At 42.5% G+C, this 25,527-nt stretch overlaps 1 protein-coding gene across 1 annotated transcript; it reads left to right on the top strand.

The window, feature by feature from the left end:
* The first annotated feature begins 12 nt into the window (after positions 1–12).
* Positions 13–20,248, top strand: mfsd14a2 (major facilitator superfamily domain containing 14A2). Its single transcript, XM_080488239.1, has 12 exons — positions 13–263; positions 4,894–4,989; positions 7,393–7,455; positions 8,793–8,920; positions 9,120–9,234; positions 9,331–9,549; positions 11,049–11,162; positions 13,393–13,464; positions 14,373–14,485; positions 15,991–16,088; positions 16,356–16,513; positions 16,750–20,248. The coding sequence occupies exons 1-12, from the start codon at positions 180–182 to the stop codon at positions 16,960–16,962; spliced, it is 1,473 nt and encodes a 490-aa protein (XP_080344365.1). The 5' UTR covers positions 13–179; the 3' UTR covers positions 16,963–20,248.
* Positions 20,249–25,527: the final 5,279 nt, after the last annotated feature.

Raw genomic sequence — 25,527 nt, 5'->3', positions numbered from 1 at the left:
CCAGTCCCGGAAGAGGAGAAGAAGTGAGGTGGGGATGAGAAATCATCGTTGAGTTAGCGCTCTCCGCTAGCTGCTCGGAGCTGGAGTGTGATGGTCTTACAATCCAGATTACTATAATAATTCACCTCGGATAGGCGCAACGATGACCCATTGACATCAAGAATGGACATAAGTTAACAATGACGGGGGAGAAAAAGAAGAAAAAGCGGCCGAACCGCAGCATTCTTCTTGCAAAGAAAATTATAATAAAAGATGGAGGAAGTGTGAGTTAAATATTTATTTTCCTACGTTGTCTGAACTAGCTCTCTGTCTCCGCGCCTTTGGTGAGTAGAATTGTCCGTTGGGTGGAAAAATACGGCTGTTCGGAGCGGCATTTCCCGCAGGCTGCCAGGTATCGATGGCTAAACGTTTGACCGTTAACGCTGGCTGTGTCCGCGGAGCTCAGTGGCTAACGCGGCTAGCCGCGAACTAGCATCGGCCTTGTGGTCGTTTACACGTCAGCTCAGGTAACGCTAACTGGCTAATGTCGACTCCGCTCACGAAGTTAACACACTTCATCCGGAGCGTTTTCACTGTTCAACCCAACTCCGAACGGCTTGTCAAGTCTGCCCACGTCTTGTGTAAACCGCGTGTGGCAGTAAGTCATCCAGTTAGCCTCCTAGCATGTGTGTTTAATTGGGTTTATTTTTACCCTCACGGAACGAACAGCGGCACTTTGTGTTCGTCTGAGCGAAAACAGACGAGAGACTATGATTATTTATTACACGCCTCGTACCTATAAATGTCTAAAATGTTTATATTCAGGCGATGGCGTTTAAGTGGTGGTTTTGGTTGAAAACAAGCTAAGCACTACAGACGGATAAAAACATTGAGTGAAGCTGCAGCGAACTAGAAATCAGGCAACAAAACACGTAACATTCACGAAATACTACTATCCAATTAAATGTGACCTCATATATCACATCTGTCAGTCCTCACATCTACATCAGTGTGTATGTGTGTGTTGCCTGAAATGATCAGACATGAGTTTACTTATTGTATAGTTTTAACTGAAAGTGTAATATTTTGATCACTCCATTGACGTACATTAGAAACGGTGGTAAACCTACAACGGAAACAATGGTTGAATTGGAAAATCATTCAGAACTGTACTTTAAAACGTTTTTGTGAAGACAATGCATTAGGAGTTGGTGCATGTGGTTTCACATTTTTATAAAGTGACTAAAAAGTGGAGGCTTGTGGGATTGCTCAAAGTATTTTATTAATTTCCGGAAGTAGTACAGCCCTTTTAAATTTTACATCACGGTAAGATACTAACTACACTAAACATGTTTGAACGATGTGCTTTTATCTATCGTCCCTATATTTCCTTGTTAATCAGTGTTCAAGTGTTTTCTTAACACTTAAGTAAGTTTTACTTAGAATCACAGTCATGTCATGACACAATTGATGATAAAAGTTGCAATAAAATCAAGTGAACCACTCACAATGATTTAACATTTCCCGCATGAGAAGGTACCTGGCATCAGTGTTTTAACAGGAAGAAACTCCTTAGAAGAGTCGTCTCGGATGCTTTTGTCCTTTCACGCTGACCATTTGGGGTCAGTTGGGCGGTGAAGAGGGGAGGGGATCGTAAACACTGGGCAGTGTGATGGGGTCATTAACCGTACATCAGGAACTAACAGAGACGGTAGATACCAGTAGGAAGATACAGAGAGGGAGAAACCACAGCCAAGCCCCCCTTGGCATATCGACTCCATTATTACAAACATGAAATAGAATATACACTGTAACAGCCAGGAGAAAAGTGGGCTGCTCAATGCATCATGGGAGCTTCCCCAACAGCAGGGTCACTTGAGCTTGTTCTGTCTTGAAATTAACCAGGGACCTGATGTACTTTTTTTTACTAGGGCTATGTTTTTTGTGGCACTTTTTTTTTTATTGATAGTATGATAAAATCATCTTTAACTGGACATTTCCTAAGTTGTCAGCGCACACACTCAATTCACTACTATGTCGGAAATTCTAGTTGTTTTGATTCATTATACAGTGAGAGCAATGATTGTCCAAAATTAGACTCTTGGCATAGAGTGAGTATAGTGGGATTGTTATAAATGCAGTGAGGCATCAGTGCTGGTTATGTAATCAGTTGGGCAATAACGCCAAACACACGGGAAGTTCATATGAAGGCACAGTTGTAATCTTAATGAGAAGAATGGTAAATGGCTGTTGAGTTTTAGTTGTAAACATCTCCACGAGTGACGCAACCATGTGGCTTTGCTCCAAGCAATCTCTCGATTCTTGCTATTGCTTTGCCATTGCTGTTCTGACCGCTCAGCCATTAAGGTTTGACTGTCCACCTCCAGCATTAACAGTAATAGGTTTAAATGATCACTAATGAATGACAATGCACATTTCCTAAATGCATGACTGGTTTGTGTTTCAGTTTAATAGAAGCTGCAAAAGGAAGCACATTATTCCTCTTATTTTTAAGTGGCAGGTAATGTGAGGATACTCTCACTATGACATAGAATGAAAGTGCTTCTCATGTACCGGAGCCCTGTAGGGATTTTTGGCAGAACTTCAGTATGGAGGGGAAACCTATAACTGACTAATTCTGCTTTAAGATTTTTAATTAAGTATTAAGATGGTGACTTGTTTTGTTTAGTTTAAGAACAGCTGGCTAATTGAAAGGAAAATAGTCAAAATTCATATATACTATTATATTGTGTGTATTATGTGGGATATTAAATGCTGTGTACTATGAGCGACTTTGCTCTGTGCAGTACTTTCAAGTTTAGCATCTTTGAATTACTGTGAGTTTGGGCCCAACTGTAACATCATCAAAGCGAAGTGGAAGCAGCTCTCATGACGTTCTCGCTGTGATCAGCTGTATGATCGCCTCAGATTGGGCAGGATAAGAGCTTAAACCATTTAAAACTAGACCTGATCATGGCTCACACCGCTGGTTCGGTGCAGATCAATGTACAAATGCATCGATAAATTGCTTCTGCGGAGTAGTGCATCTTTTTTTTTACTGGCATGGTCGACATGCTATGTTTTCATTTTTAAACGACTACAAACTTTGCTTATTTAGCATGATGACATCTTTTATCTCCCATTGCAATGTTTGGAAGATGCCGTCAACTCCAGCGCTTCCATAGCAAAAGGGGGCATCTGTCAGTGATGGGTGATGACATGATGGACAGCTGCTGCCCAATACATAAATTAAACTAGCCTAATAACATTGCTGGTGTTTAGAAGAGAGGAGGCGGACATTTAACAGTTCTGGCTGCAGCAGTTCCCAGTGATAGACTCTCAAAAATATTTGTTTGTTGTGCTGCAGGTTTTTTTGTTGAGCGAGCTCCGAGGTGCTTTATGCTGTACAGTACTCTGGAGTTTAGCATCCCAGCACCATGTATTCAGCCTCATGCATATTAGGCCTGTGTTGTTCATGCAGGGGCACAATGACTGGATTAATGATGTTCTTCAGGTAGTATGGGCTTGTCAATGTACCATTCACAAAGTGTATCCCTAATCTGGCGTGAATGCTCCCGGGTCCATGCAAGATGGTGTGGTTGGGTCCTCTTGCAGGTCGTCTAGCATGTAGACCACGTTGATGTAAATGGTTTCCAGTGGTCTAATGTGACACTCCGATTAAACGTTCTGCGGAGCTCTGTTCACAATGAAGCGGTCATCAGTGTGGGATGTGGCAGAAGGACATCCATTTTTATTTCTATATGTGATTCGTCCAGTCTCTGTTCAACCTGCTGATGACACTCTAAGCTCAGGGGACACTTCCATTTAAGAACTTCCTGTTTGAAGCCTTGCAATGGCGACGCTTCAAACAGGAAGTTATACTACCTTTTGTGGAGGTTTTGACTTGTTTGTTCTTGCAGTACTTTTGACCATTTTAATGTTGTAAACGTCTTAGCTGTTTCAGTTTATTCAATTTTTACTGTTTAAGCCTTTTTAGGTCTTTTGGGGGGACTATTTTTTAGCTGTTTTCATTCTTTTCTTGAACAGTTTTTTGCAATTTCGGCTCTGTACAGCAAGATTTTTTGCTTTTTTCAAAGCTGCAGGAATCAACTTTAGAATTTTAAAATGGCTGAGGAGGAGCATAGTTGGATAAAACAAGAAATTACTAATATTTCCGGTAGCGATGAAGGGACCTTTAGCCGGCTACATGTGTGTAACCTTAATCCAAGTAAAGCAATATAACAGAAAGTACAGATGTCAAGTAAACAATTTAGCAGTGTCATTTTGCTGTCATTGAGGTCCTAAGTAGAGTAGGTGTGACTGGATTAATGAAGCCAGGCCCTGCTTCTAAATTACACTCGGCCTGTTGAAGATTTTGATGATGCACAGAAAACCTCATCGTGTGAGCTAGATGAAATGCAGCCCATGAAAATGCAGACCAAGCTTCTTCTTTTTTTTTTTCACAGGAGCACTCTGACTGTGATAAATGTGCGACAAGGTTTTCTGTATGTTACACTAATTTCCTCTGTGCTTTAGCGCGATGGTCTGCGGGATACAGCTGGTTCCAAGCGACTTGTTCGGCGACTTCCTTTTTAACTAAAAAAATAGGCCTCCGTCTGTTTATATTCTCCAGATTAATTGTGTACGTACAAACATGCCAGACATTGTTTCCCCGATTTTTTTTCTTCAAGAGTCTATTGTGAGTAGTGTGTTGTGCTCTCACCCATCAGTGGAGCTGTCCCGACAGGATCAGGCCCTGCAGAGTCTTTACATCATTAGTCGAATGCCGGCTTGAAATAGATTCCAGCTTAAGGTTTGATCTGTTAATGTGTGAACAGGAGCTCGGATGCACATCGAAATCTTCTGTTATTCTTCAACTAACAACCGTTTGCTTCTGTGTGCTTCTGCCTTCAGCCCCAGGGAATTGGCGAGCCCAGTGTGTACCATGCTGTGGTGGTCATCTTCCTGGAATTTTTCGCGTGGGGTCTCCTGACCACCCCGATGCTCACGGTAAACTCGAACGCACGCACGCGCGCGCGCGCGCACACACACACACACACACACACACACTCTGTGGAAGTGCTGTTATGTAATCTGACATAACGGTTAACAGCACTGCTATCCTCTCTCCTTTGAAAGCCTCGCTCACAAGTGGCACATCACCGACCATCAGTGTCTATGAATAATTGAGCCGCTGATCAATTGAGCCACAAACAGCCAGGCGCAGTTTTCTTTGTGGCTGTTTGTGTCAACAGATGTTTAGTGAGACGCTAATGAACTGAAGAATACAAAAAAGGCCATCTGTGCCACTGTATGAGCACCTGAAATTGTGCTCGTGTTGTAAAAGGTGATAATGCTTTTCACAATTTATATAATTGAGATTTGTCCACACACAAAAAAGCTCCATAAGCTTCATAATTGTGATATAGCTACTAAAATCACAAATACATGAACTATCTTTATGTTGTCAATGAGAATATATACTTGTGGTATCAGTATTGACTAAAATGGATCCTTTTTTTTACACAGAATTTGGTCTAAATTTCTTCATCCATTCACCTTCTATACTGCTTCATCATGTTCAGGGAGGGAGGTGTGATTAATACATTAATAAGAACTAAATGATAAGCAATATTTCCTTGCCTTCTAAGATAAAAAGTAAAAAAAAAAAAAGGTAAAAATATTTCCACAGACACTGGTGTCTGGATTTGAACCAATCACAACGTCAGGATTCGGTGACGACTGGCTCTGCCCACTTACTTCATAAGTTCATGCCTCTCATATTAGTGTGTGTGGATTTCCCGTACACTCCAACATTTTGGCAGAGATTGGCAGGCATACACAGTGCAGCTGCTGGCCGGACCAGCGAGCCACACGTTCCCCTCTGCACATCAGAAAACTGCACACCAGCGTGGTTTAAGTATTTGGCCTGAGGCTGCGTTGTTTGAGAGCTTATATTTACACACACAACAGGAAGCGTTTCCTCGGCATCGTTACTTCTTGTTTCATCCAGAAATAAGGCATCTATTAATACTTTTCTGTCTTCCAACTGTATCGCACATTTTCCCCTCCAACTTGATCTACTTTGGGGAGAAGCCAGTATCTCAAACGAATGCTGAGTAAACATCTGTGCTCCACATGATGGGAGCCAGAAGAGCTTATGCAACTCGGGCGTTGTGAAGAGGTGGCTGTGCGCGCGACTGCCGAGCATTAATTACCGGCGGCTCTCCGTTGCCCCTCGCCGTCCTGGGAAGAGGCAGGATTAGCATTTTGGGCTAATCAGAGGCCGCCTGAAGATGAGAGGAGCTGCTTCATTAGTATCCAGCAGCAACAGCCTTCTCTGAACATTCACAGTCTGCATGTGTGTTGCGATGAGCAACTCCTAGAGGAAGTGGAGAGACTCTCAGCTCACCTCTCTGAACAGTAGCCAGATCCAGCGTCGGACTCGACATGTTTGAAACTAAACCAAAGAGTTTCCACACCAGAGTTTCCACACCAGAGTCAACGACACGGCCTGTGGACGTTGGACTTGACACTCACTGTTTGAACACACTGTCAGGTTGTTTCTCTTCTGCGTTTGTACAAAGATCTTTGTTGTCACAGTACAGCAGCTGCAAACCAAACAAACGGACACATTTTTATTACGTTGACTGTGAAAACTTTAATTTCAGTTTTGCTGTATACATCTAAGTTGACCCCTAACATTGAAATGTTAAAAAACACACACAAAAACTCAACAATCTACAACAGCAACAAATTTTTCAAGTGACGAACTGTACTGAAAAACCAGATTCGGAAGTGGAGAACATCGTTAGTTGATGATAAAAGAACAGAACACCAGTTCAATTATTACATTAGAATCACATGACTTTCTCTGAAGAACATGATTCTATAATTCCAGTTTATCACCTCCAACAACAGCACTTTAGTAAAGCTGTTCTTTCTCGGTGCTGTGACTAGATAAAAACATCACAATGTTTCAGAGCAGTAAGTTGTTGTTGTTTCAAAGTGGAAATTTTGATCTGGAACATTTTCCAGTGTTGAAAACATGGATGAAAAGCAGACAAACAAGTGAAGTGATACCATAACGTAAATGTGTGTTTATAAATTCCTCTGTTTCTTCCTCTATCAGTTTATGCTTTTTTTTTTCTTTTTTTTCAAGGAAGGAAAATAGTATCCGTTTGTAGTTATGTGCCAAAATAAACCAGTTTGATGGTTTTCAATGCAGCCCTGTTGTAACTCAAAATGTGTGCAGTATCGTTTTTTCTTAAAACTAATTTCACACCATGTGACGTTATGTGGATAAAGTGTAAAAAGCAGGTGTCAAAACTTAGTTTGCTTTCTTGCAACAGTTGAATTTGATTTGCTTCCACTAAAATATAAACGTGTTAATTTGACTTGTCTGCTTTCCAGGTATTACACCAGACATTCCCCCAACACACATTCCTGATGAATGGACTCATTCATGGTGTGAAGGTAAGACACCTGTCTTCTCATTTTGCTGGTTTTCCAGATGTTTCCGCTGTTTAAAGTGGCTTGAAATGCCGACCTATCGCATGCAAAGTGGAAATGAGCACAAAGTATTTTTCAGGATCAGGCCGTTTTTGTACCTGATGATAGTTTTCTATATGTGCGTTCACACGCAGCCACACAATAAGATCCGACATCAGCGGATAACCTACATCCTTCTGTCTTGCTGTTGTTTGCCCGTGGAGGACTTGCTGAGCATGTACGCACTTGCCGAGTGACGCCCAGCACGGCACTAGTGCAGTTACATGTTAACACACCTGCAAGCTGTCCAGACCTCGCAGCAGCTTCAGTGTGCACCGAAATGCTTCAAGTTCACCCTCCCACAAAGCATTTGGTTCAGTGACTGGAACGTGTTTCAGCTTTTTATCTCTATTTTGTCACAGCTCACAGGACTTGTCATGCATATCTCTCATAACTATCAGTCCTCGACACTTCCACAATTTAGAAAAACGAAGAATCGCCACTAGAAAGCAGAAAAATATAACATTGAGCTTGTATATTACACCACAGTTGTCATTAGAGTGGCCCAAAAGACTTTTAATACTTGGCAGTGTCACACATTTGTAGCATGAGCTTCTCAAAAATGTCAACAACAAAAAAAACAGATATTGAAAGGTAAATTTGTCATTAAAAAGCTAGCAGAAGCACTCACTTATTCTATGTTTGACAATTCCACAGTCTTGAAAACAAAATTGAATTACCTTACCAGCTCCTCCATCTCTCACACACACCAGCTGGTCTCAAGGTGCTTCATTATTGTTTTGTCGTCTCAGGTTTCAAGTATTTATTTCAAGCAGGAGGCAGTCGAGCGCTGCTTCAAATTTATTTAAGCACTTTGACGAGCAGCATTATGGTCAGCATGGCCTCAATGACTTCTTCTGGAAGAAATAGTATCGGATAGATCATTGGTTCCCAACCTGGGGTCCAGGACCGCACCCTTTCTTAGAGACACTCTGGGACTTTCTGGAAAAAGTATCAGGAAGCACTGAGAAACCACAGACACGATTACCTTTTTGAAGGAATCAGCTTTGATAAAAACTCTTAAATTGAGAGGCAGATCTAACATAGCAAAACTATGCTGGTTGTGCTATTTTGTAATTCTCCATGTTATAGAGCAGAGTAGTATATTCATGTCACCTGATACCACTTGTTTCTCCAAATCATTTTTCTAATACTCAACTAGAGTCAACAATGTGCATGTGTGCATTTCGGAAAAATCTTGACGCATGCAACACTTTTCTGACTCGTTCTACACTCTTTCTGTTTGTCTCCTTCTTCTCCAGGGCCTATTATCATTTCTGAGTGCTCCTCTGATCGGGGCGTTGTCAGACGTATGGGGACGCAAGTCCTTCCTGCTGCTAACGGTCTTCTTCACGTGTGCACCCATTCCACTGATGAAGATCAGCCCATGGTGGGTGTACCATACAGCCAAAGATGTTTCACTGTTTTACTTGATTTAAACTGTAACCTGTGCAGGCTTAAACGTCTCCCACTAAGAGCAGTGATTCAGCAGCTACTTTAAACATAAAATATGTCAGATAGTTTGACAAGCTTTAGTTTTAGCCATTTGACTTCCTCTCCTCACAAGATGAACTGATTTCCTCTTTCAGGTGGTACTTTGCAGTCATCTCCATGTCTGGCGTTTTTGCGGTCACCTTCTCTGTGATCTTTGCCTACGTGGCGGACATAACGCAGGAGCATGAGAGGAGCACAGCGTACGGCTTGGTGAGGAGGCGGTTGAATGAAACCCTTTCAGACTAAACCATCGGCAGCTTCCTGCTCGGCTCGGCTCACCTCAGCTCTGCTTGACCTTCCCCTCAGGTATCGGCCACCTTCGCCGCCAGCCTGGTCACCAGCCCGGCCATCGGAGCCTACCTGTCTGTGGCCTACGGCGACACTTTGGTGGTGATCTTGGCAACCGCCATTGCTCTGCTCGACATCTGCTTCATCCTGGTGGCGGTGCCGGAGTCGCTGCCAGAGAAGATGAGGCCGGCGTCATGGGGGGCGCCGATCTCCTGGGAACAAGCTGACCCTTTCGCTGTGAGTAACAACATGACGGCGTTATGAATACATTTCAGTAATCGTGTGTCCCAGTATTGTGTCAACTACAGTTGTCAACAAATTATTATCACTATATCGAGAAACATAATGATCCAGATTCTTTCACATTGTGTCACACAATCAATTGTACTCATTTGTTTGGGTGTATTTTGCCTCAAAAATCAATCCATACACTTATCTCAAGCGGTGTTGTTGGCGCGTTTGTCTAAAATAGATATTTATCAAGATTATGTCAGACAGCAAGAGACATTTTAGGCTAAATTCAAATATACTTTATTATTTGCTGTGTTTGAAATAACTTTATGATGCAACAGCAGCTCAGTCGCAGCAATGGAAGCATAAGTTGAAATGTAGCTATTGTTCTCCTAATCTCACTTTTTATTTACATCTTTCTTAAATCTTAAATGAATGTGCATCTTGCATTCAAATGAGCAATTTATACTTAATTTAGCATCTGCATGAAAGTAAAAAAACATTTTTTCTTTTATATACACATATGTATTAAAGCTGTATGTTTGTGTCTATTGATGGTGAGTGAAAACTAATTTCCTCTCAGACGATTAAAATTCCAAAAGACTCTGACTGTGGTAAAGGAGTGGAAGGTTTTGGTTGCCTGGGTCGTCCTGGGAAAACATTTAAGCAATGGAAACAACATCCTCTACAGGAGAATTGCTCCTTTCCCAAAAAACAAGCACATTTTTATATTCCAGTCATTGTTCATTGCAGCAACAGATGACACATAACCTGAATGTGAGAATTACATTCAGGTAATTGTTATAAATCCTAATGACCGAACACTAACTACAACTTGGTGTCGTTGCTTCAGGTGTTAAAAGGGGTGGAATTTACCTTGATGTGTGTTTTAGTAGAATTAGTGTTTACATCTAAGAATTGGTCCTATTTTATAGTTTGTACTTTTTGTGCCCATTTCGTCTTAATAGTCACCAGTCCTTATAAGCACATCGACAAAAAGGAAATGTATACAGTGGCACATATTTAGCATTTGGCATGTTTTAAAGATGTTTCAGGTGGGTTTTTGACCGAAAATCAGGTTATGTTATAGCGACATGTTTTCCATTTTGTGAATGATCATAAATCCATCCATCTTCTATACTACTTATTTCCTGTTGGACGTTGTGGTGCGCTGAAGCAATTCCAAAGTTTCAGTTGTAAATTTGGCTGGAAATGTAATTTGACACCTCGAGGTCGGCCTCTCCCAGTTTTTGTCCTCCCTTACTAAATGCAACCTCTAAAGGTCTCCTCCGTTTCCAAGACGACGGTGGATAAGATCTGGCGTGGTTTCCGTGACATTCGTTTGATCCACAGGAGAATAAAACGCGGCGGTGTCTTTATTGACTCCTGGAGCCCAAAAGTCACTCAAGAGTCAAGTGCTGAAACGTTCTGACTTGATCCTCTGCTGTGGAGGTTGTTCATGTTTGGATTTCTTATCTGACCGTTGTCTTTGTTTTCTCCGTCAGTCCCTGCGCAAAGTGGGCCAGGACTCCACAGTGCTCCTCATCTGCATCACAGTGTTTCTCTCCTACCTCCCCGAGGCCGGCCAGTACTCCAGCTTCTTCCTCTATCTCAGACAGGTAACACTTTGCGTTCCCTGCTGACACAATACACGCTGACCGCAGTCATAACTACCTCACAGAAAACACCTGACTCAGACAAATGTGGCGCTGAATTGTTGAAGATTGCCACTGATGCACTATTAACACATGCTTGTTTTTGTGATTAATTCATGCCATTTGTTAAGTAAATTAAAGGAAGGAATTGTAAGTCTTTAGAAATCGCTGAATCAACACTCTATGCTTGCCTGTTGTCGATGAGATGGGATAAACAGGTTTGCTGGACAGTCTATTAATAAGGAGAGGTGGTGACACTACTAATGAGTTTAAGTAGAAGTACAGATATTTTTGTTGAAGGTATGTAAGAAAATCAGAAAAGCCCAGCTTCTGAGATGTGCTGAAGTTGAAAAGTAAATTTCACTTCATATTTTTTTTTTTTTACTTCTGTTGGTGAACATTACGTCTTTTTAAGACACCTTTGTGTATCCACACAATATAGTGGTCAGTTGTGATGTTTGTCACTGTGGGTTTTCCATCTTTTAGTAATGTTCCTGATGACTACTTTCTCTGTCACCTCAATTACAATTCCCTGGCTCGAGGTGACTCCTCTACCGACAGGACAGAGTTCAGGAAACGGTCAACATTTAAAGCCTTATCAGGTTTCAAATGCTGCTAAAGTACAATGCACTTTTCTCTGTTCACTATTCTTTCATTTAGCATTCCTGCACCGTGTATTCAGACTCAACATAGCGCCAATAAATTCTTGAAGCCTTTAAGCATTCAGCTAATTTAAGTGGATCCTGAGGTCCTGTGATGATCTGCACTATACTCTCAGACCCGGTGGGGTCACAGCGTCTCTGGGAAAACGATGTCAAATGAGCATTAGTGTGGCTAAGTAACGGCAGCAGCTATTCTTGACAAGTTAAAATTCAAATGCTTGTGTTGCATGGAAGTTGTGTTTCGCTCCATCAGAGTGAATATATGACATTTTTCTGAGGCGGCCTATATTTTTTCAAGATCAAAGAACTAACAAATTGCACAGGTTTCATCTTGCCCAGGTGGTGCAGGCTGTTGGTTTATAGCACAATATATGTTCTCTATAATTCCCATTTGGCTTTGAATGCCTCCACCTTATCTGCCAACGTAGTTGCTGTTTTCCCCTGAAGTGACAGATTGAGTTTGTTGAGCAGGTTGAAAAAAAAAACAACCTGAAACTCTGGGCACCGATATGCCCGACGGCCATCTCACTACTGCGTAAGAGAACTCGTCAGTGCTCTGCGTCAATCTCCTGATGTGGTTAATAACTTTAATCACATCTTGCAAGACATCATTAACCTCAGGTGACATTTTGCGACGTGCCAGCCGGTCTCTATGAATGACGCAATGCGTTGACTCACGTTCAGAAGGAACCTCCTTAACCCGAGCAGTGAAACCAGAAAGCCGTCCAGTCATGGCCGCCGCTCCGTCTGTGCATACACCACCACCACTAAATGACCAGGCCGCGTTTCCTGACATGTAATCATTCAGATCCCCGATGCTCTGTAGCTGTGGTGTTGGTTAACAATAATGCACATTATGTATCCTCATGAATATATATCGCTCAACATTCTCTGCTATTTTACAAGTTCGGTCTTGTTGTGGTGGTCGCTGAAATAGGAACCTGTACCACCCGTTTTGTTTCAGCCTCTCCTACAGTGTCAGGAGGCAGGATTAGCGCTTCACCAATAGTAAAGACCCCTGCTGTACGTCGCCTGAATGAATTGTAAATACCCCCGTTGGGAAACAAGTGAATTTCTAAGCACTGTTGGAAAGTTTGCTTTAGCCATCATCTGGAAGTGGTTTTCAGCTTTGATGTGAACTTTAGGAGACGTTAACTCCTCCTTTTTAACAAACTACTCGAAGTGAGGGTTCTAATCTTTGTGTAAATAGTCTCAGGTGGAGCAGTCGAGCAGGTCTGACTCACACCGGCTCAAACTTCCCCAGGGTTGTCCCTGGCTGACATCACTCATCGCAGCCCCCTTGTGCCAGAAATGCTTTTTTTATTTCTTCATTGTGGTAAATTAAAAGCTCATCCAGCCGCGCCACACCTGCTCCTCCCTTCACTGTGTTTGACCTAAATACACCAAGATAAGGTCTTTTCTCCCTGAAACACGAGTCATTAACAGAGTTGTAAGAACGCTTCTTTCCTTTTCACTTGTCTGTTGTGGGTGGTGTCCTGACCTGCGTCATGTGAATGCTCTGTCGCCCTCAGGTCATTGGCTTCTCCTCTGAGACGGTGGCCGCCTTCATCGCCGTTGTGGGGATCCTCTCCATACTGGCTCAGGTACGCCAAAGAAAACCGGCTTTTCCAGTTGAATCGGTCATCGGTCCTTTTCTTTTTATGCTCAGTTTGGTTCTGGATTCTAGCAGCCCTGTTTATCTGCACCTGCTTTGTATGATGGAGAAGTTGCAACAACTATATCAGACTTATTGAGGCAATGATAAAAATGTTTTAATATTTTTAAAGAACTGTATTGAGAGTAGATCCATATTACACTGGTTTGAAGAACGACTTCATGTTTTTATTTAATCTACATATGTTATGTAGAGCGTACAGGCGGGTCTCACAGAAATCTGAAAACAAAAGAGTTTAAACTGAGACTTGGTAAACTTGTTTATTACTCATAAATTGAAATAATTCAACCCTTTTTGGTATATTCTTTGGATTGTCATGACTTAGATGCTGAAATCAAAGTACAGTATTTCACAATATTACAAGTTTTTCCTACTTTTTTGTTTTTAGATCACCGGTGAAACGTTTTAGTTTGTGTTATTACTGTAGAAAACTTAAATACTATTGACATTTCAATGATTATGTGCCGGTGTGAGGACCTGCATTTGATAAAGAAATATTCCTGTCGACAATTTTAGGTAAAAAGTCTGTATTTTAGAAATCAGTTTAATTTTGTTATTATACTGCCATATCTAATATATAAATTATTTTGAAATCTTAATTAGTTAATGGAGTTTATTTTTTCCCTCTGACTTTCTGTTAAATGTATTAATTGTCTATAAAATGTGGAGGAGAAATCAAAAAATGATCTCCACAGTGTCTCAGAACGTAAGTTTGGATCTTCCGTTTAGTTTATTTTCTTGTTAAAAGATTTCTGTTGCGAGGCTCAGGTATGATTCATTTCCTCCACTGATCACAGCCTTCTACCAACAGTCTAGTAACCACTTGTGTGTCCTCAGACGGTCGTGTTGGGCATCCTGATGCGTTCCATTGGGAACAAGAACACGATCCTGCTCGGCCTCGGCTTTCAAATCCTCCAACTGGCCTGGTACGGCTTCGGCTCTCAGCCCTGGTAGGTAGCAACGCACACGTGCACACGTAGTGTGTCAGGCTGCTCCATTTTACAGCGGTCACCACAGAAGGTCACTACAACTTGCACCGTAGGCTCATGGCCAGAGCGGAGTTTCGACCCTGGGTCCCTCACACTCGAGGTCAAGACTTAACTGAACGTCATCGGGGTCGGGAATACAGTAATACGTTGTTTCAGACAAGTAAAATGGCTGAACTTGAAAAATCAGTGCAGTCAGTCTCTGGTTGTTAGATTCTCGAAATTCAGCTTAGATTCTAAGAAACGTGAAACCAAATTGGATTAGACGTGTATACAAGAATCATTTGCAGTGTTTTTTAACATCACCTGTTTTCTTTTCATTTGCTTTTTAATTCATTTAAGTTGGCGTGTTTTTGTCTCTTTATGCTTGCTGTCTGCTTTAGTTTGACTCTGAACAAGAATGTTCTTTGTGTTATTATGTATTTTCATTGCAACAACTAAATAATATAAGGCAAGTTCAGCCTTTGTTGCCATGATAAATTTGAAATATTTGTCTCGATATACTTCATGGTTGTTTAGTACAACTTGTACGGTGTCTCAAGTTCATAAACGGACTTATTTGTGAGGCATTTTGCAACAGAAAAGCAGAAAAAGTCTATTTGTTAACTTGCACCAAACAAACTTAGTATATAGGTTTTATTTCCAAGATCCTACTAAGCAGTTTAAGTATTAATTTTTAAATGATGATTTGAGGTATTATTTATCGTGGAAATACAGCATTACTTAACCTTTTTGTTTACTAAATATCAATGCTTGTTGTTGCACTGCCGAAATAGACCACTAGAGGGAAGCATAGCCCCAGTCAAATCAGAACTCAGTCCGTCTCATTTTGACTGGCTGACTCTGGAAAATCAAATCTTCTTTAATGTTCAAATGTAAAGTGAAAGACAGTCTGATGCTGAGATGAACTGAAGATTTTCTGTCAAATATTTTATAAAAGACCTTATGTTTCTTCATGAGTGTTTAACAATCACACCAGACATTGTTTTGAGTGTGATTTACCTTAAAACAGTAAATCTGATAAATGTAGAAACACAGGCAGTCAGTTTTCCTCTGTATGTAAAGGTTGATCACAGCAGCCTCCATTTGTCTGGGTGTTTTGGCCTGGAGGAGAAGGAGCAGGAGCCACCATAATATCTATTGATCGTGGAAGAAAACAGTCCCATGTCTCCTCTCTGCTCCTCTGTGCTTCAGTCAATACAACGGAAATGTAGTTAAATAAAGGTCATGTTGGTCCTGTGATGTGTTAAAGGACGAGTCCTCCACCTGGTCTGCAAAGAGGAAAAACAACCTCTCCTCCCTTCAGGGTTTCTGCCTCTGTGAAGTAAAATCACTCAACATCTGAAGCGGTTGCTTCATAATGTACTCCCTTGTTGTATTTTGGACTGAAGGTTTTAAGTTGAGGGTGTTTCATCAGGTTAACATTAATCCCGTGTTTGTGTCAATAACTGGTATGTTGTTGGTTGTAGGATGATGTGGGCTGCTGGAGCCGTCGCAGCCATGTCCAGCATCACTTTCCCCGCCATCAGCGCCATCGTGTCCCGAAATGCAGATCCTGACCAGCAGGGTAAAAGACCCCCACCCCCTTTGCTGCCTGCGTCTCTCTCTCTCTCTCACTCTCACTCTCACTCTTTGTGTTTCCAAATCACAATATGTCACATTTTCCTCCCTTTTTACCAGCCAACTATTTTTTTTCTTTAAAGAAAAGGCATTTAGTGAGAATTTTTTTCTCTCATTCACAAGTGATTTTATTAAATTTTCTTTTAAAGAATATTACTGTAACTGTGTCAGGTTATAAAGACCTTACACGATCCCTGTCACGTGTCTCATCCAGGTGTTGTCCAGGGGATGATCACTGGGATCCGGGGTCTCTGTAACGGTTTGGGCCCGGCACTCTACGGCTTTGTCTTCTACTTGTTCCACGTGGAGCTGTCCGATACAGACGGCTCCGGGAAAGGTGCCAAACTCAACATGGTCAACCCCACGGATGAGGTGAGCGCTAATGGAAAGCATCTGCCATCATGTTAATGTGAGAGATTCTCAATATGATCATCTGTACCTGGAATCTGTGTACAGCAACCAGTCTGGACAATGTTGTACTGCAGAGGTTTCCTAACATCTGGGAGTAGGAGCAACACTTTTCAGGACGTGTTTTGTTGTTTATTGTTTTTCTTCCTGGTTTTGTTTGAGATTTTCACCGACTGAATAAGTTTGTCCCTCCTCTGCAGAGTGCCATCATCCCCGGACCCCCCTTCCTCTTCGGAGCCTGCTCAGTGCTGCTCTCCCTGCTGGTGGCGCTGTTCATCCCGGAGCACACGGGGCCCGGCATGAGGCCCGGTGCCTACAAGAAGCACAGCAACGGGGCGCAGAGCCACTCCCACAGCCCCCAGGGCAGCGGGGCCGAGGGCAAGGAGCCGCTGCTGGAGGACAGCAGCGTATAACCTCAGCTCACGGGTGGGGAGAGGCGGGGGGGCCGACTCCTCCCTCCGTCCACCCAGGGAAGCCCCTGCAGTCATGGACAGATGCACACATTTCACCACAGGGGGCTCGCACACGCCTCCTCGAGTGCCACGAGGCGGTGTTTGTGTCTGCGTTAGTGTCCACAGCACAAAAGTGGGCACTCCTTCTTCAGCAGCCCTTTTTTCTTTCTTTCCCTCTTTTTTTTTTTTTTTTTTCTCTTTTTGTTAAGACAGGCCATGTAAGGACTCTGAACAGTGTGAGTGTTTTTGGGCTGCAGTGGAATGTGTGTGTGTGTGGATGTGCTATACTGTGTGTGTGTGTGTGTGTGTGTGTGTGAGAGAGCTGGACTCCAGTCTTTGGTTTCGCAAAAGCTGTAACAGAATGGAGCACACATCCACTTCCTCCCCCCCACCTCCACCCCCCGCTGTGATATTAGTTTGCGAGTATGAGTGGGGGTGCGTGCGTCTCTGATGTCACTGAATCCTTGTGTGGCTCTGGATAATCCTCATCAGTTGTGTTTGGTGGTCCGGCAGACGTGTAACAAACAGTGGAGCACTTGAGCAACATTGTCCCGCCAGCGAGCTCGTCTCCTGTTGGCCCCGCCGTTTGCGGCCGTTAGCCTGCGTGAGGAGGAGCCCCTGCAAAGCGGCGTTGGAAAGACGCTGTCCCACCTCAGTGACGGACGGTCGATATTACAGGGGGGGGGGATAAGCTTTGTTTAGGACCACGCTTTGTTTAAATATCACACTTCTATCCAAGAGAGGTGGGAGACCAGAGACCACTTTATTAGCTGAAACTGTTTTTCAATGTTTACTCGCCATTCTCTAGATCAGTAATACCGTTTGGGTTGTATATTTTCCTCTGTTCAAACTGAAGGCTTAGTTGCGCTTCAAGTTTTTATTCAAGAAACAAATGTTGCCTTGAAGTGACTTAAGATAATTCTATATAGAGACATTACGCAACCTGTATGAAGACCACGGTCTGAGAAGGCTCTGTAATCTTGTGCTATTGCTCCCATCGGAGCCGTTACACACTTTTTATTCCTTTGTACTCATGCCCTTCCTGTTACTAAGTTTCCTGACATTTATCGCCATCAGGGTTGAGGCTTGCGGAGCTGTGGATTTTATTTTCAAAGCCTCGAGACCGTTCGGAGCTGCAGCGCGGCTATCAGTGACTGCAGCGTCTCTGCATTAATATCATTAACGGGATATCAGTCGTGCTGCTGCCATAGAAAACTCAAAGGTTAGACGTGATGTAGTGTGGTGGATGCGAATCATTAGTGACCCCTGACATTTAGGACACAGCTGTGAAGAAGCACAGCACGTTTCTCAAACTAACAGGCGGTCAACACTTTTTTTTTGTGTGTGTGTCTTTTTAAAAGTTTCATTTTGACACCGAGCGCCTCGTGGGCATTAATTTGTGCAGAAAGTGCTTGGCTCAACAACAACAAAAAAAGAAAGTCAAACAGCACCACCTACAGGAGGAAAACAACTGCAGACAAGGAATGTGAGTGTTCATCCCGACAGGCAGGGAAAGGAGCTTTGTCAATCCTGGATCCAACAAAAACATGTTGCCCTCAAGAAGAAAGGAAAATGTAAACTTATTCTCTATCTCGCCCCCTGCAGGCAGCAAGAGTAATGACTGAAGGACATTTCCAGCTGCCTGTACTCAGGGAAAGATACAAACAGGAGTCTTGTCTTCTAAAAGTAAGGTAACTAAGAGGTGATCTTGTCCCAGGAGACGAGGATATATACACAGCAGAGTCGGGTTAGGATTAAAAATGCTGTACTATCGATGTCTCTCTTTGGGACTACAGGTGAACAAATACTCCACCTACTGGCAAGGAAAGTAACTGCATGTTATGTGAGATGTCATTGTAGATTTTCTTCTAAAGGACAAGTTATTGTTTTCTTTAACCATGATTTCCCATATTGCATTGGTTCATAGAAACATCAAATACTAACACATGAATGTTTCCAGTGCTCCTCCAGAATTGTATCATGATAAATGGGTGAAAGTAATATTCATACTGACATGAACTAAACTTGGTTTAAACTTAAATTCAGCACTATCATTACATGTAATCTGGAATGCATCAAACAACAATCTGGAAAAATTAAACTGTTGGTTGCAATTCTTCTTGCCGGCAGGGGGGGGAGGCACTGAATCCTAACTGCTGCTGTTCATCGTCCTGCCAGCAGGTGGTGATGTTTGTACTGCGGCTCTGTACATGCTGCTCCCACCGTCTTAACATACTGTTAGCTTTGTGGGGTGGATGTCTGGTCACTGTAGCTCACAGCAGGTTTCATGCCGCTCGATATCTCTGGCCTGAAATGTGCGTCGCATTTTTGTGCCAAATTCTTTGGTTTGTTTGGTTTTTTGTATTGTGTGTGTGTGTGTGTGTGTGGTCGTACACTTGAGTGACTCAGATGTTTTTTTGTTTTTTTTCTGTTTTCTCTTGTCTTAATTTCTTTGGCTGAAGATTTCATTTTTTTTTTTTTTTTTTAATGCTTTTGTTTATTATTTTTTTAATATTTAGCTTTTTAAAAACCTGATCCAGGCATCTTTAGGACTCAACATTGTTGCCAGACGGTAAAATATCGACTGTCCACCTGCCTGTTTTCAGTCTCGGTCTTTATTTAATAACAAGCATTTCACCGTGGTTAGTTACATTTGTTGAGTTTGTTTCTCCCACATGATTTCTCAGTAGATCAGAAGTCACTTGAATGTTTTCTGAGTCGAGTTGTGGACCACACTTCACCCTCATCATTTTGAGTCAACCTGTTAGTTTTATTGAATTTTAATTCAGAGGGGGTCGTGGCTACATAGGAGGCCATTAGTGTTGGAGAGCTCGCTGCGTTGCGGTTTAATTTCGCATTAATCGGACCAACACTTTAAACATGAATCCAGATCCTACGTGAATTGGAAAGATTCTGCACCAGCCCCACGTGCTCCCGTACAAGCCTCCATGCAGACGACTGTAAATGTAGAAAAATCAGCTGTGCGTGTGCAGCAGATGTAAATATTTATCGCTCAAGGAGAGACGGCCACCTCTTGGTCTATTCGGTTGTATGGTGCAATTATTATTCTATATTTCTCAAGACTTACCTGCTAGCCACTCCAGTTTTTAGTACAATGTGGTTTGTGGCCTGAACCCCCCTCTCTGTGTGCCTAAAATTAGCCAAGAAATGAGTATGGCAACGTAAGTAAATGGTGGTTATTATGTAAATATGGGAAACTAATGACAAACTATTTATTAAAGGTTTATTGTACAATGATTTGTTTCTGTGTGTCTTTGTCATGCTGAAATGAGTGAAACACTGAACAGTTGGACATGTGCTTTCAAAAGTTTCCAGAAGGTTCAAGTTCACCTGTGAAGGTGAGAATGATTTTAGGTTCATCCTGAAATTTCACTCGAAAGCCCAGTATCCTTAGATTCTAATTAAATTCAACTTGGATTTCTCTGAAGTCACTGAATGTGTGCAGTTAGTGTGCGTTAGACTGATTGAAGAAGAGAAAGCAGCAGGAACATTGATGGCAGTTAAGAACATGCAGCTCAAAATACAATTACAAATTAAAGCTGCAAGCAGCGTTGGCCGGGACCTCGCCCCCTGGCCCGTCGGGGTCGGCCCAGTCACAGCGTCTGGCTACTTAAAATGTTATCTACCTGAAAATAGAATTAAGGACATAATTTATACATGTCCTTAATTCTATTGCCAGTCTTGATGAGCGATGAGTTTTGGAGCCGGTTTCATGGGTCAAATTTGGGCTAATAGCCGGATTTTCAGGAGTGAAAGGAAAAAAAAATAAGAAACGCAAGAAACACAATAGGGTCCTGGCCTCTCGGGCTCGGCCCCTAAGAAAAGCTGCAAGCAGCCTTGATCGGAACCTCGTACTCTGGCCTCTGGCCCATCGGGGTCGGCCTCATTCATCACATTCACCCAGTCACACACACCAATGGAGGTTGCAGGGCGCTGCCACTCCAATGGGAGTGGTTTGGGGTTCAGTGCCCTGTCTGGGCGTCATATAAACTTCCACACCTCTAGATGACGTGACGCAATGGGGGGGGAGTGACACCTCCTGGAATCAAACCCAAACCTCTCTCATGACAGGTATGTTTCCTAACCACTAGACCAACAGTGCTCATGTGCTTATGTCAAATCTGACAATACATTTGTAAATATGTCATTTATATATGACAAGCTCAATAAAGTATTATGAATCCATGTTATCCAGGGCACACGTTTAGTCACAATACTTTTTGGAGTGATTACCTTTATATCAAAAGAGTGATTACATTTATATTAAAATTTCAAGAGCATCTTTTTTTGTAGTTGAATTAGGAAGAGAAGGGGTTCGTTGGGTTTTTCTGTTAAAAGCACCGAGAAATGACTATTTGGTGCTAAATAAATAAAATTTCATTGATTTAATTAAGCCATTTCTTCTTTGTGGCTTTATGATCTCATCTTTGGTGATAAAACAATAAAATGTCACAATTGTACTTCACAGACACCCTTTGAGCTTTATTTCCTTTGACTTCAGTTGAATTGTCCCTTCACTTGCCAGCGGTTGTGAGACACGTCTGACCTTTTCATCGAGGGGACAGAGCATTCATTTTCTCCTGCAAACCAGGAGTCGATCTGCACCGTGTGGAGGAAGGTTCCACCTGGACAGAATTGAGCAGAACAGAGAGGCAACAAAAACATTCGAAGATGTTGCCAGGGAGGGAAACAGACCTGTTGAGGCAGGAACATCTGCAACCTCAGTGAGAAACTCAGCACAGCCAATACCAAGACTGGGAGCCGTCACGGGGAGGGAGAAAGTGAGTACATCCTTTTTGATTCCCACCCAACGGATTTCATGTCATGTTCTTTTTTCCCCTCTGTAACAGTGCATTGAAATGACAGTTGTATTTGCTGCTATATAAATAGAGTAGAGTTGAATTGAATGTCTATTTTCAAAACCCGTTTGAAACCACTGAGGTGGGACAGATCATTCTAGTTCATATTCATTCTGGATAGATGTCAGCGAAGGCGGCGTAGACATTGATTAACAATTGTGTATTAGAAATTTATTGTATGAGGTATTGAGTAAACTTACTTGAAGATGAAAGTTGGGAGTGGAAAGTAAACGTCTCCTGTAGGCCAGTATGATTGTAGTTTGTGGTTCAAACATTGAGGGAATTTCAAAACCATCTGTGAGGTATCATTCAAAATGGCATTTTTCCAGACAAAATAAAATGAACTAAAACGACTTCACAAACTCCAGGCCTGTTTCTCCAAAACTGGGATTTAGAGGAACTACTGAGGACTACATCTGCAGAAATGTGTACCGTAAATTGAAGTAATGTTTGACAGGAATAAATGATCACTAAATCTAAACAAAACTAAACTTATGCTCTTTGGGATTTGTCAGATGAATGCTAATGCAGTAATATCGATGGATGAGATTTACATGGTAAGAACTCATGAAATCAAATTTCTGGGTGAAAAACAAAACTGTCACGTTGAACATGCACAAAGCAAACTGCCTTGAGGCATTTCAATTGTCAGTAATTTCACATCCACACTCTCTACTGTAGACTAATATCATCATATTTAAATTACTGTGCAGAGATTTGAGGCAATACCTACTAATGCTCACTACATTTAGTCTGTACTGTAAAAAAAGCTTGATACGAATCATTCACAACTAACCATTACAGACTCACACAAGCCCACTATCCCTAAAGACACAAATAATAAAATCCACTACATACAAATCAAATAAATTACTCCCAGGGAACATCCACAATTTTTTTTTTCTCAAAGTGATGGGGGATATAAATTAAGGAAGGAAGTACATTTTAAACATCCACGTTCAGATTTGTGGCGTTTTTCCTACAGTGTGAATGTGGCCTTTCCTCTGCTGTCAGATAGAAACCCTCAGCAGTCCTCGGTGGCCTGTGAGCGAGGGCTGGAGGCACTTTTGATCAGACGGAGAGCTTTCTTGTCTCAATAAATTCCTGAACACCATTTCTCATTCGCTGACGCTTCACATGCGCAGACTTGCCCTTATATGAGGTTAATGCTGTTTTCACGTCACTCTCGGCGAGAGCGCCGTGTGAAAGGTGAGCAGTGGCCACCGTCTGTTCAGCGGCTCATCACTCCCACCCCCCTCCCTTTCATCTGCAGAATGATGTCTTGCAGTCGCACCCCCCCCGCTGCCGTTCCTTCCATCTGAAGGAATATGATGATGTACGCAAACGTCTGCAAGTGGAGCAGCAGGTGTTGCGTGGTCTTAACCCAGGATGAAAGAGATAATAATAAGACTCTTAAGCATAATCCATGCCCATTGTTTCCCTCCGAGCCCTCTAACTGTGTTATGCACTGCGCTGGATTTAGTTACGATGGACTCATCAGCACAATGGGCTCTCACATTGAGTCCTGATAATCACAGACCGCTGTGCACACTGAGGCATGTCGGCTCCACCGTGATGCACTCTGAAACTGCGTGTGGGTTTCTGTTTCTTCCACCTTTTTCGAGATTCTATTTTACATGCTGCTTTAATCCCCATTGGAACACTTGTGGCTATATGCAAAGACGAGTTAATGCTTGAACCTGCTCGTAACAACAGAAGACAACAAGCGGCAGGTTCCAGCTTTCTGAGAATTAGAGGCAGACCGCCTTGTCAGGATTAGCAGCTCTCTGGCAGGGAAAGGATTGGGCATGTTTTAACAGGAGCAACTTCCCTGAGTGCTTTGGGGAAGCTGCTCCGATGACTTCCAAGGCGTAAGAGCGAGGACTTCCAGAGCCCCTCCAGTCAGTGCTTGTGTGTGTGTGTGTGTGCGTGTGTGTGTGTCGTCCCCCCCGGACATGTATTTGTGCTCGTGTTGATCGGAGCGAGGGGGTGGAAAGAGGCCATGTGACTATTTGGGGTAGCTGCTGGAATGTATTGTCATGCAGAGTCGCTGTCATTGCACATTTACTTTCCAGGCTTCAATTAGGTGCATGAGAGTGGAAGAGTGCTCACTTGTTTGAAAAGCTGGCCTCCTGCACTTGGCTGAAGGCCATATTGCAGTCGGCAGCGCCATAGCAATAAACGTGAGTGTCCATTAACCTCGGACATAGGCAGAAGCCACAGGGAGGGAGATGTCCAGGGGGGTTCAGGACCCTATCCTCCCAAAAAAAGGAAACCCTCCACAAGAATCATCCAAAGTTCTTTCTCTCTTAGTCTCATGTCCCCCCTTCAACTGTCTCCCACTACCCTTGGAGGACCCTCAGCCAATCCCAGGCCATCTTGGAGATATAATCTTTTAAAAAGCCTGTGGCCTCAAACCAGTTGGGAATGAACGGTCCACGTCTAATGTAAAGTATCCAAGCGTACCAATCCGATGCCCAAAACACCTCGACTGCCTCCTTTTAATCTGTAGGCGTAGGGGGTCTACATTCCTGCCCAGCTTCTCAACTAGTCACAAAGAGTAAGTCACGACACCATCTGAACGTTTAATAACTCATTTTAGCTATCTGTATCCTATAACCTTAAAGAAATGAGCAAATATTACCTAAACCACATTGTGTTCATCCATTTGTCGTTGTACCTGCTCAGTCCAACGGATGTCTTCCAGAGCATGTTGGCCAGGCCAACACAGGAGACGTAGTTTCCTCAGAAGAGTACCCCTAAATTCAGATGCCTTAAAGAACCCAGACAGACATCTCTCTGCCCTTAGTTTCCTTGAGATGATCCCAGCCAGGCCAACACCAGAGATATAACCTCTCCCACTGGTCCTGGGTATAGCCTTGTAGAGACTTGTAACAGTTGGTCGTGTGAAGCAAATCTCCCGTGGAAAAGCAATCAAGAAGGCTTCTTAATCGAATGCCTGAGCACATCAACTGGCTCTTCTCGGTGCAGATAGAAGTAACTTGGTTCTCACGTCTTCTCATCATGAAGGGTCAGTCCTGCCAGCCTGCAGAAAGATCTCATTTTAAAGGTTTTTATCTCATTCTTACAGTTAAGGCTTATGACAATAGCTGAGAGTTAGTTGATTATTATATAGTGACCCTAATACTCCTGGAGTTTGTTCTTTTAGCCTTGTAGCCTGTTGGTGACTCGTGTGTGACCAATTCACGGTTGGAGTTCCACCCAGTCACTGAGACGTACTGTAGTAAGTTTGTTTTATTCAATATTACACAACAAAAACTGAGAGGGTTTCACCCAGACCCCCTAACTGTCACACGCAGATGCTTCTTCTCTCGCTAAGCAGAGTTGTGGGTTGAATACTGAACCTCATGATGTTTTTCACATAATTTATTGCAGTTTTATTTTTTAACAAGAGGTTATGATAAAACAATAAGACAGCTCAACCCTTTTTAAGCCTTCTGGTACTGAAATACACTTTTCAAAGAGAAAGAAACTAATATCCGATATTGAGAAAATTATTTTAATACATGTTGATTGTGTAAAGATGCTGATACAGCTCAGTTATTGAATAATCATGAACTATATACTTTTTTTTATAAATATGTAATGGTACTAGAAATTCGCCATCCCCTCAGATATTCATTGT

The sequence above is a fragment of the Lipophrys pholis genome (assembly GCF_963383615.2).
Source record: "Lipophrys pholis genome assembly, chromosome: 1".
NCBI lineage: Eukaryota > Metazoa > Chordata > Actinopteri > Blenniiformes > Blenniidae > Lipophrys > Lipophrys pholis.
The sequence above is the reverse complement of the archived record's forward strand: the minus strand, read 5'-3'. Positions and strand labels throughout refer to the sequence as shown.

Excerpts from the sequence above, each read along its gene's own strand:
- mfsd14a2 (XM_080488239.1), top strand. The coding sequence starts at position 180 with ATGACGGGGGAGAAAAAGAAGAAAAAGCGGCCGAACCGCAGCATTCTT. Across the intron at positions 11,163-13,392 it reads TCTTCCTCTATCTCAGACAG|GTCATTGGCTTCTCCTCTGA; the intron begins GTAACACTTTGC and ends TGTCGCCCTCAG. Across the intron at positions 16,514-16,749 it reads TGGTCAACCCCACGGATGAG|AGTGCCATCATCCCCGGACC; the intron begins GTGAGCGCTAAT and ends CCTCCTCTGCAG.